Source organism: Dendrobium catenatum, unplaced genomic scaffold (genome assembly GCF_001605985.2).
Source record: "Dendrobium catenatum unplaced genomic scaffold, ASM160598v2 fragScaff_scaffold_1536, whole genome shotgun sequence".
NCBI classification, from domain to species: Eukaryota; Viridiplantae; Streptophyta; class Magnoliopsida; order Asparagales; family Orchidaceae; genus Dendrobium; species Dendrobium catenatum.
Window position 1 is genome coordinate 85,273 of NW_021319998.1, and position 13,917 is coordinate 99,189.

The 13,917-nt window shown below is 27.8% G+C and overlaps 1 protein-coding gene across 1 annotated transcript; it reads right to left on the reverse strand.

The window, feature by feature from the left end:
- Window positions 1-10,405: 10,405 nt before the first annotated feature.
- Window positions 10,406-13,455, reverse strand: LOC110111932. The gene is made up of 6 exons (XM_020844004.2): window positions 13,367-13,455; window positions 11,871-12,400; window positions 11,661-11,787; window positions 11,295-11,582; window positions 11,116-11,220; window positions 10,406-11,036 (listed from the first exon to the last, which is right to left on the reverse strand). The coding sequence occupies exons 2-6, from the start codon at window positions 12,398-12,400 to the stop codon at window positions 10,596-10,598; spliced, it is 1,491 nt and encodes a 496-aa protein (XP_020699663.2). The 5' UTR covers window positions 13,367-13,455; the 3' UTR covers window positions 10,406-10,595.
- Window positions 13,456-13,917: the final 462 nt, after the last annotated feature.

A 13,917-nucleotide genomic window follows, 5' to 3' on the forward strand; every position in this document is an offset into this window, starting at 1 on the left:
TATATAGTATGTATAATGCTTGTATATAGCATGTACAATGCTTATATATAGCTTGTATAAACTTGTATATAGTATATATAAACTTATTCAGACTGTATAATACTTATGAATAGTGTGTATAATGTTTGTACATAGTGTGTATAAATATGTACATAGTGTGTATGATACTTGTATATATAATTAAACATAATATAGAATATTTATATAAACTTATATATAATGTGTATAATTTTTGTATACAATGTGAGCAATGCTTGTATATTATGTGTACATAGTGTGTATAGTACTTGTATAAAATGTCTATAAACTTATGCGTAATGTGTATAATGCTTATATATAATGTGTATAATATTTATATATATAATGTATAAATTTATACATAGTACGTATAATGCTTGTATAAACTTATACATAGTTTGTATAAACTTGTACCTAGCATCTGTAATACCTCTATAAACTTATACATAGTGTGTATAATGCTTGTACATAACATGTACAAATTTATACATAGTTTTTATAATGCTTATATATAGTGTTTACAAACATTTACATAGTGTGTATAATGCTTATACATAGCATATATAAACTTTTATATAGTGTGTATAAACTTGTACATTACGTGTTTAAACTTGTATATAATATATATTATTCTTGTACATATCATGTACTAACTTGTACATTATGTGTAAAATGCTTGTACATAACGTATATAAACATGTATAATTCATGTATAATACTTGTACATAGTGTGTAGAATACTTATACATACTATTTACATAGTATGTATAAACTTATATATAATATGTACAATTCTTATTTATAGTATGTAAAATGCTTGTATATGTCATGTATAAACTTATACATATTGTGTATAATAATTATATATTGCATGTAAAACTTATACATAGTGTGTATAAAATTTATACATAGTATTTACAATGCTTATACATAGTATGTATAAACTTATACATAATATGTATAATACTTTTACATAGCGTGTATAAACTTATACATAGTTTGTATATTATTTATAGATTGTGTGTATAAACTTCTACATAGTATACATAATACTTGTATAAACTTATACGTAGTATCTATAATACTTTTATATATCATGTATAATACTTATATATAGCATGTACAATGCTTATATATACCTTATATAAACTTTTATATAGTGTATATAAAATTATTTATAGTGTATAATACTTATGAATAGTGTGTATAATGCTTGTACATAACATGTATAAATATGAACATAGTGTGTACAATACTTGTATATAGCATTAAATATAGTGTAGAATGCTTGTATAAACTTATATATAATGTGTGTAATTTCTATATATAATGTGAGAAATGCTTGTATATTGCGTGTACATAGTGTGTATAATGCTTGTACAAAATGTGTATAAACTTATGTATAATGTGTATAATGCTTGTACATAGCATGTATAAATTTATACATAACATGTATAATATTTATATAAACTTATACATAGTGTGTATAAAACTTATACATAGTATTTATAATGCTTGTACATAGCATGTTTAAACTTTCATATAGTGCGTAAAAATTATGTATATAATATTTATAAACTTATATATTGTATGTATAAGTATTATACAAAGCATGTATAAACTTTTACATAGTGTATAAAAATTATGTATGTAGCGTATATAAAATTATAGATAGTGTATATAATTCTTATATATAGCGTGTATAAGTTTGTACATAATGTGCATAAACTTATTCAAAGTTTGTAAAATCCTTATACATAGCATGTATAAACTTGTACATAGTCTGTATAATGGTTATACATAGCATGTGTATAATGTTTGAATAAACTTATATATATTGTGTATAATATTTGTAAATAATATGTATAATATATGTACATAAAATGTATAAACTAGTATATAGTGTATATAATGCTTATAAAAACTTATACATAGTGTGTATAATGCTTGTATATAGCATCTACAATACTTGTATAAACTTGTACATTATATGTATAATGTTTGTACATAGCATGTACAAACTTGTACATAGTTTTTATAATACTTATATATAGTGTTTACAAACATATATGTAGTGTGTAAAATACATGAACATAGCATATATAAACTTGTACATAGTGTGTATAATACTATTATATTACATGTAAAACTTATACATAGTGTGTATATAACTTGTATATAGTGTTTATAATACTAATACATAGTGTGTACAAATTTATACATAATATGTATAATGCTTGTACATAGAGTGTATAAACTTATACATAGTATTTATATTATTTATAGATAGTGTGTATAAACTTCTACATAGTATACATAATGCTTGTATAAACTTATACGTAGTATGTATAATACTTTCATATAGTGTTCATAATGCTTGTATATAGCATATAAAATACTTATATATAGCTTGTATAAACTTGTATATAGTGTATATAAACTTATTCAAAGTGTATATTACTTATGAATAATGTGTATAATGCTTGTACATAGCGTGTATAAATATGTACATAGTATATATAATACTTGTATATAACATTGAACATATTATAGAATACTTGTATAAACTTATATATAACGTGTATAATTCATGTATACAGTATTTGTAATGCTTGTATATAACATGTACATAGTGTGTATAATGCTGATACATAACGTGAATAAACATTTATAGCATGTATAAATTTATACATGGTGTATATAATCCTTATACATAGCATGTATAAACTTAAACATAATGTGCATAAACTTGCTCATAGTTTATACAATCCTTATATATATCATGTATAAATTTGTACATAGTCTGTATAATGCTTGTACATAACGTGTGTATAATATTTGAATAAACTTGAATATAATGCATATAATTCTTGTAAATAGTGTCTATAATGCTTGTACATAGAATGTATAAATTTGTACATAGTGTATATAATGCTTGCAAAAACTTGTATAAAGTGTGTATAATGCTTATATATAACATCTATAATACTTATATAAACTAATATATAGTATGTATAATTCTTGTACATAACATGTATAAACTTATAAATAGTTTTTATAATACTTATATATAGTGTTTACAAACATATAAATAAATATATATTATACATTATGTTTATAATACTTATATATAGTGTGTATAAATTTATGCATAATATGTATAATGCTTGTACATAGATTGTATAAACTTATACATAGTGTGTATATTATTTATAGATATCATGTATAAAGTTCTATATAGTATGCATAATACTTGTATAAACTTATATGTAGTGTGTATAATAATTTTATATAGCATGTATAATGCATGTATATAGCATGTGCAAAATTTATATATAGCTTGTATAAATTTATACATAGTGTATATAAACTATTTTAGAGTCTATAAAACTTATGAATACTGTGTATAATGCTTATACATAGCATGTATAAATATGTACATAGTGTGTATAATACTTATATATTGCATTAAATGTAGTATAGAATGCTTGTATAAACTTATATATAATTTGTATAAATCATGTATACAATGTGTACAATGCTCATATATAGTATGTACTTAGTGTGTATAAAGCCATATACATAGCATGTATAAACTTATACATAGTGTGTAAAAATTATATATATATATATAGCATTTGTAAACTTATACATAGTATGTATAAGCCATATATATAGCATGTATAAACTTGCACATAGTATGTATAAATTAGGTATATAGCACGTATAAACTTATACATGATATGTGTAATCCTTACACATAGCGTGTTTAAACTTATACATAATATGCATATTCATAGTTTGTATAATCCTCATATATAGCATGTATATACTTGTACATAGTCTTTATAATGTTTGTACATAGTATGTGTATAATATTTGAATAAACTTGTATATAATGAGTATAATGCTTGCAAATAGTGTGTATAATGCTTATACATATAATATATAAATTTGTACATAGTGTATATAATGCTTGTATAAAATTATATATAGTATGTATAATGCTTGTACATACCATCTAGAATACTTGTATAAACTTATATATAATGTGTATAATTCAAGTATACAGTGTGTGCAATGCTCGTATATAGAGTGTATATAATGTGTATAATGCTTGTACATAACGTGTATAAACTTATACATAATGTATATAATGTTTATTCATAGTATGTATAAATTTGTACATAACATATACAATGTTTGTTTAAACTTATACATAGTGTGTATAATACTTATATATAGCACGTATAATGCTTGTACATAACGTGTATAAACCTGCACATAGTATGTAAAAATTATATATAAATATATATATATAGTATTTATAAATTTATACATAATTTGTATAATCCTTATACATAGCAGGTATAAACTTGCATATAGTGTGTTAAAATTATATATATAGTATGTATAAACTTATACATTATGTGCATAATCATTATACATAACATGAATAAACTTATACATAATGTGGATAAAAATATTTATAGTTTGTATAATTCTCATACATAGTATGTATAAATTTGTATATAGCCTTTATAATGCTTGTATATAGCTTGTGTATAATATTTGAATAAACTAGTACATAGTGTGTATTATACTTTTATATAGCATGTATAATACTTGTATATAGCATGTACAATGCTTATATATAACTTGTATAAATTTGTACATAACATATATAAACTTATTCAGAGTGTATAAAACTTATGAATAGTGTGTATAATGCTTATATATAGCGTGTAAAAATATGTATATAGTATGCATAATACTTGTATATAGCATTAAAAATAGTGTAGAATGCTTGTATAATCTTATGTATACTATGTATAATTCATGTATATAGTATGTGCGATGCTCGTATATAGTGTTTATATAGTGTGTATAATGCTTGTATATGACATGTATAAACTTATACATAATATGTATATTGTATATACATAGCATATATAAACTTGTACATAACATGTACAATATTTATATAAACTTATATATAGTGTGTGTAATACTTGTACACATCATGTATAATGCTTGTACACAGCATGTATAAACTTGCACAATGTGTTTAAAATTATGTATATAGCATTTATAAACTAATACATAGTATGTACAAGTCTTGTACATAGCATGTATAAACTTGCCCATAGTGTATGAAAATTATATATGTAGCATGTATAAATTTATACATTATGTGTATAATCCTTATGCATAGCGTGTATACACTTGTACATAATATGCATAAACTTATTCAAAGTATGTATAAATCTTATACATAGCATGCATAAACTTATACATAGTCTCTATAAGGCTTGTACATCGTGTGTGTATAATGTTTGAATATAACTTCTACATAGTGTGTATAATGCTTGTAAGTAGTGTGTATAATGCTTGTACATAGAATATATAAAATTGTACATATTGTATATAATGCTTGTTTGAACTTGTACATAATGTGTATAAAGTTTTTACATAGCATCTATAATATTTATATAAACTTATATATAGTGTGTATAATGCTTGTATATAGCATGTAAAAACTTATACATAGTTTTAATAATACTTATATATAGTGTGTATAATGCTTATATATAGCATATATAAACCTATACATAGTGTGTATTATTATTATTTATAGTGTGTAAAATACTTATACATATCGTGTATAAACTTGTACATAGTGTGTATAATACTTATATATTTCATATAAAACTTACCTATAGTGTGTATAAAATATATACACAGTGTTTATAATGATTATACATAGCGTGTATAAACTTATACATAATATGTATAATGCTTATATATAGCGTGTATAAAATTATACATAGTATGTATATTATTTATAGATAGCGAGTATAAACTTCTATATTGTATGCATAATGCTTGTATAAACTTATACGTAATGTGTATAATACTTTTATATATCGTGTATAATACTTATATATAGCATGTACAATGTTTATGTATAGCTTGTATAAACTTGTATATAGAGTATATAAACTTATTCAGAGTATATAATAGTTATGAATAAAGTGTATAATGCTTGTACATAGCTTGTATAAATATGTACATAGCATGTATAATACTTGTATATAGTATTGAACGTAGTATATAATGCTTGTATAAACTTATATATAACATTTATAATTCACGTATACAGTATGTGCAATGCTCTTATATAGCATGTACATAGTGTGTATAATACTTGTACATAATGTGTATAAATTTATACATAATGTGTATAATGTTTATACATAGCATGTATAAACTTATACATAACATGTATAATTTTTATAAAAACATGAACATAGTGTATATAATTCTTGTACATTACATGCATAATGCTTGTACATAGCATGTACAAATTTATACATAGTGTGTAAAAAATATATATATAGCATTTATAAACTTATATATAGTATGTATAAGCCTTATACATGGCATGTATAAACTTGCTTATAGTGTGTAAAAATTATGTATATAGAGTGTATAAAAGTATACATGGTGCGTATAATACTTATACGTAGCGTGTATAAACTTATACATAATGTGCATAAACTTGTTCATAATTTGTATAATTCTTACACATAGCGTGTATATACTTGTACATAGTCTTTATAATGCTTGTACATAGCATGTGTATAATGTTTGAATAAACTTGTACATTGTGTGTATAATGCTTGTAAATAGTATTTATAATGCTTCTACACAGTATGTATAATGCTTGTATAAACTTATACGTAGTATGCATAATACTATTATATAGTATGTATAATTCTTGTATATAGCATGTACAATGATTATATATAACTTGAATAAACTTGTACATAGTGTATATAAAGTTATTCAGAGTGTATAATACTTATGAATAGTGTATATAATGCTTGTACATAGCGTGTATAAATATATACATAATGTGTATAACGCTTATATATAGTATTGAACGTAGTATAGAATGCTTGTATAAAATTGTATGTATGCAATGATTGTATATAGCGTGTACATAGTGTGTAAAATATTTTTACATAATATATATAAATTTATACATAATATATATAATGCTTATACAAAGCTGGTATAAACTTGTAACTAACATGTACAATATTGTATAAACATGCAAATAGTGTGTATAGTACTTATATATAGCATTTATAATACTTATACATAGCGTGTATAAACTTGCACATAGTGTGTAAAAACTATATATATAGCGTTTATATAGTATGTATAAGCCTTATACATAGCATGCATAAACTTGCAGATAGTATGTAAAAATTATGTATATAGCATGTATAAACTTATATATGGTGTGTATAATCCATATACATAGCATGTATAAACTTGTACATAATGTGTATAAACTTATTCATAGTGTGTATAATCTTATACATAACATGTATAAACTTGTACATTGTCTTTATAAGTCTTGTAAATATAGTGTGTATAATGTTTGAACAGACTTGTACATAATTTTTATAATGTTTGTAAATATTGTGTATAATGCTTGTACATAGAATGTATAAACTTGTATATAGTATGTATAATGTTTATATAAACTTATACATAGTATTTATAATGCTTGTACGTAGTATCTATAATACTTGTACAAATTTGTATATAGTATGTATAATATTTGTACATAGCATATACAAACTTGTACATAGTTTTTATTATGCTTATATATAGTGTTTACAAATATATAAATACTGTGTATAATGCTTGTACATAGTAGGTATAAACTTGTGTATAGTGTGTATAAACTTGTATATTGCATGTATAAACTTATAAATAACGTGTATAATATTTGTACATAGCATGTACAAACTTGTACATAATGTATAAAATGTTTGTACATACCATGTATAAACTTACATAATTCATGTATAACGCTTGTACATAACATGTATAAACTTATATATAGTGTGTATAGTACTTACAAAACTTGTACATAGTATTTATAATGCTTATACATAGTGTGTATAAATTTATACATAATATGTATAATGCTTGTACATAGCATGCATGTATAAACTTATTGATAGTATATAAATTATTTATAGATAATGTCTATAAACTTTTATATAGTATGTATAATGCTTGTATAAACATATATATAGTGTATATAAACTTTTACATAGCGTGTATAATACTTGTATATAGTATATATAATGCTTGTATATAGCTTTTTCAAACTTATGTATAGTGTATAATACATATGAATTGTGTGTATAATATTTATATATATTGTGTGTAAATATGTACATAATGTGTATAATACTTGTATATAGAATTGAACATAGTGTAGAATGCATGTAAAAAGTTATATATAATGTGTATAATTCATGTATATAATATGTATAATGCTCTTATATAGCGTGCACATAGTATGTATAATACTTGTACATAACGTGTATAAACTTATACATAATGTGTATAATACTTATACATAGCATGTATAAACTTGTACATAATATGTACAATATTTGTATAAACTTGTACATAGTGTGTATAATATTTATACATAGTATGAACAATCTTGTACATAGTGTTTATAATGCTTGTCCATAGGTATTTGTATAATATTTGAATAAACTTGTATATAGTGTGTAGAATGATGTAAATAGTGTATATAATATTTGTACATAGAATGTATACACTTATATAAAGTGTGTATAATTCTTGTATAAACTTATGCATAATGTGTATAATGCTTGTACACAGCATCAATAATGCTCGTATAAACTTGTACATAGTGTGTATAATGCTTGTACATAGCATGCACAAACTTATACATAGTTTTTATAATTCTTATATTTATTGTTTCCAAATATATAGCATGTATAAACTTGTATATAATGTTTATAAACTTATACATTGTGTGTATAAACTTGTATATATTTTTTATAATACTCGTACATAGTATGTACAAACTTGTACATAGTGTATAAAATGGTTGTACATAGCTTGTATAAACTTGTATAATTCATGTATTATGCTTGTACATAGCATGTATAAAATTATACATAGTGTGTATAATACTTATACATTTCATGTACATAGTGTGTATAATGCTTATATATAGTGTGTAGAAACTAATACATAATGTGTATAATTCTTATTTATAGTTTGTAAAATGCTTGTACATATCATATATAAACTTGTGCATTGTGTGTATAATACATATATATTGCATGTAAAATTTATACATAGTGTGTATGAAACTTGTACATATTGTTTATAATGCTTATACATAGTGTGTACAAACTATACATAAAATATACAATACTTATACATAGCGTGTATAAACTTGTACATAGTGTGTATATTATTTATAGATAACATGTATAAACTTCTAGATAGTATGCATAATTCTTGTATAAACTTATATATAGTGTATATAATACTTTTATATAGCGTGTATAATGCTTGTATATAACATCTATAGTGCATATATATAACTTGTATAAACTTATACATAGTGCATATAAAATTATTCAGAATGTTTAATACTTATGAATAGTGTTTATAATGCTTGTACAAAGGGTGTATACATATATACAAAGTATGTATAATACTTATATCTAGAATTGAACGTAGTGAAGAATGCTTGTATAAACTTATATATAATATGTATAATTTATATATACAATGTGTGCGATCATCGTACATAGCGTGTACATAGTTTGAATAATGCTTAGACATAACATGTATAAACTTATACATAATGTGTATATTGCTTATACATAGCATGTATAAATTTATATATAACATGTATAATATTTGTATAAACTTGTATATAGTGTGCATAATAGTTGTATAAAGCATGTATAATGCTTGCACATAGCGTGTATAAACTTACACTACAGGAAAACCTGTTATTACCGACGGACTTAATCCGCCGGAAACAATGTACAATCCGACGGAACCGGTAGTTTCCGGAGCATGTTCCGGCGCAAATATCTCCGCCGGTTTATGGTGCGTCGATAATTTTTTTCCGACGTATAAGTTGCGCCGGAAACAGTTCCGGCGCAGTTTCCGACGCATTACCGGCGCATTAAACGGTTTGTTTGCCGACGTGAAGAATATGAGAAATCCGGAGCCTAATGCGTCGGTATTTACCGTCGTATAATGTGACGGTAATTAACAGAGGATAAGTCGCCGGAGTTGCGCCATCGAAATTCCACGGTTATTTTACGACGCAATTGTTGCGCCGGTAATTACCGGCGGAATATCCGCCGGACTTGCGACCGTAGTGGCCGACGGATCATATTCGCCGGTACATACGATACATTTCGTTGTATCGTCTTTTCGACGGAATGCCGGCGCATAATCCGCCGGAAACCTGTAGCATTGACAAAAAAAAAAATTGCCTTCCCAGCTAACAATCCCATTTCCACACCTGCAAACCTATCAATTCTAACACATACAAGTTCCACAACAGGTTACTTCACAATAATTTATAACAGTTTCACAACAGTTTAGCACTAAAAATCAACTGATAACATCATATTAAAAGTAATTGTCCAATAACATAAGTTCACATAAAAATACAAGTTCATTTCAACTAAATTACACTACTCTGACTCCGTCGACTCCTCCTCAGGTGGAGCTACGTCTTTTCCACTCAGTTGCTCCCTCATCTTGCGCATTTCATCCAGCAACTGATTGTGTTGCTCCGTACTTGTTTGCACCTGTGCTTGCAGCTGAGCTTGAACCTGTGCTTGCAGCTGAGCTTGCCAATCAACTTGTGATTTCCTTACTTGTTCTAGCTCAGCTTGAAGGGCAATTATTTGTTGAGCTTGTAAGGACTCATGCGAACTGGATGCGAAGCTGGATGCAGTAGAGGAGGTCATCCCCTCGTATGCCTGAGCTTGCGCACCTAAGCCATATACTCTACCATGCTGCATTCCTCCGACGGCCTGCGACCACATGCGATACTCAGAATACTCCACAGAGCCGCCAGAAGAGCCCTCACCTGATGCGGCATGAGTCTCTCGAATCCGTGTATATTCCTCCTGTGAAAATCGAATATAAGTATATATATAATTAAACTAAAACTTATAAAATATCAAATATTTATAAAAATATACTTACATGGGCCTTCCTTGCTCTCTCATCAATCCATTGTTGATCCTCCTGTCGCTTATGAGTGCGACTATGCAATTCCACAGGAGTTGGTTCTCTACCAAGTGACGCTTTCTGTTACAATTAAGAGAGTTTTATCAATACTAATTATTAAAAAACAATTTTAAAAAATAATTAAAATTCATTACCAAACGACGCCTGTGCTCAGTATGTGGAACGGAGCCTCCTGTATGAAGTGCACTACCTAAGCCCCCAACATCAGAAGCTCTGTTCTGTCGATTTTGATCCCTCCTCCTAGTGTACTCTTCGCTGCCCCAAGCTGCATTCAACTCAGCCCATATCTCCTCTCCAATCCACAATGGTCGTTTCCCAACCTTTCTAACATCTGTGAACATGTCGCGCATCCGAGTAGAGCCACGCTTCTCAAAATTCTTTCTAATCTTGTCATTGTGTTGGGGCAGCCAACAAAACTCTTTCTGCAATAAAAAACAATCAATTTACCTTAAGTAAGAAAGAATAAATCATTTAACATAAAAACAAAAACACAGAAATACCTCAAACTCTCTAAACCACATCTCCCGGACTTCTTTTGGGACTTTCTTCCAAGAAACATAAGGAGCGTCAAACCTGCTCCGTATGATGTCCCGTATTTTATGTGTTGGTTGTTTTGATGGATAGAACCTACAAAAATAAAGTTATGTAAAACAAATATAAAATATAAAATAAAACAATTAGTTAGTTTAAATAAAAGTTACTATACGTACGTGTCACCCTCAGGTGCTATCAACATTCTACCATCTGTCTGCTGCTCTGCTGCAGCTGCTGTCGAAGGTCCAGCTGCTGTCGAAGGTCCAGTTGTAGCAGGCTGATGGGGTGGTGGGGGATAGTATGGTGGAGCATATGGTGGAAATGGATAAGTAGGAGGGGCACCAGCATAAGGTGGGGGTGTGAAGTATGGGTAGAAAGGAGTAGCCTGCCCGAGATCTGGTGAAGGAAATCGAAGGTCCGGTGAGTAGAACTGCGGGCTACTGGCTCCAGGAGTGGGTAAAGGCTGTGTAGCAGGCTGAGGCTGTGTAGCAGGCTGAGGCTGTGTAGCAGGCTGAGGCTGTGTAGCAGGCTGAGGCTGTGTAGCAGGCTGAGGCTGTGTAGCAGGCTGAGACTGTGTAGCAGGCTGAGCCGAGGTGGTCTCCTCAGTACGTAGTGACCTATGTGGTCCAATTGTAGTCTTCTTAGTGCGCCTGTTAAAAATATTTTTTATCAACCCTCTATTAGGCTGCTCCTCACCTGAAGCCATCTGCACATAAATAAAAAAGAAATATTAGAAATATGAGTTATAACAGAAATGGAAATTAACGCAGTGCAGTAGCTAAAAAAAATGGACTGAAGTAAAATACAGGTAAGTAAAAAAAAAAAACAGAGTGTAGTAGCTATAAAAAACAGTGAAGTAAAATACAGGGAAGTAAAATAATTTACCTTATGTTGTTAACTCATCATTTGTTGATTCACTTTCATCAGATGATACACTCCTAGCACAATCAGATTCATCATCACTTTCCTCTATGTTTAGATCTACCTCCTCTAACTGCAACTCGCTCTCATTAAATCTGATTTGGTCATCTACATTGATTGGGAGATCTTTTAAATTAGACATAAACTCTTCTTGGTGTGCTGTTGGTATCGTACTGGTTTTCTCAATTACTCCCCTTGGTTTAGTCTTCATAACTACCAGCCAATCCTGTTTGCCTCGTATTCCGCTTGGATAGTTAGCATAATAGACTTGAGTTGCCTGACTAGCAATGATGAAAGGATCAAACTTTGCATATCTCCTAGCCCGCTTTACTTCTGTTATACCGTAAATTGGATGAACTTTCGTGCCTCTATTTGGTACTGGATCAAACCATTCACAATTGAAGAGATACACAATATTCCTCATACCGGGATATTCAACCTCTAATATTTCTTGTAATACCCCGTAGTATTCAGAATCATCGCCTGTATGGGTGTTCCCTCTTACACATACGCCTGAATTTTCTGTCTTCCTACCTTCACACAAATTTTTTGTTTGAAATTTATAACCATTTACCTCAAATATTTGATAGCATTTTACTAATCTATTTGGTCCCCAAGCTAACTCAGATAACCTTGAAAACTGGGAACTGTCTTCAGCGTGTACCTTTAAATGTGACATTGTGTCATTGTTACTAATATTAATTGCAGAAATAATTAACTCATTAAGTAAGAATAATTATTCAAAATATACCGTATTTTTGAACCAAGCAGTGAATTCTTTTTCCACTATCTTCTGGACTTCTCCTTCTTCTGATATACTAAGACCATCAATGAACCTCCTACAAATTCATATCTTGAGTTTAGAAGAAAGTATAAAAGAGAACTAAAAATATAACAAAATGAAATCATACTTACTCGAGATACGGCTCAACTTCATCACAATTAAGCAAGATGTACAATGTGATAACTGTCATCTCTTTATCAGTCAAATAGCGCACGGTGCTAGCGCCTAAAGGTTCCCCAATTCCACTAAATACAGATATATTAGAGGATTTACCAACATTCTGAGATGTTGAACTTTCACCTGATTGAGATATTGTTTCAAAATAATACGAGCAAAACTGAGTAGTCTCGTATGTTAAATATGCTTCACAGATAGAGCCTTCGGGTCGTGCTTTGTTCTTAGCGGTCTTCTTAAGTTTATTTAAATATCTCTCAAAAGGATACATCCACCTATATTGAACAGGTCCACCAACCATAGCCTCATATGGTAAATGAATAGGTAGATGCTCCATAGAGTCA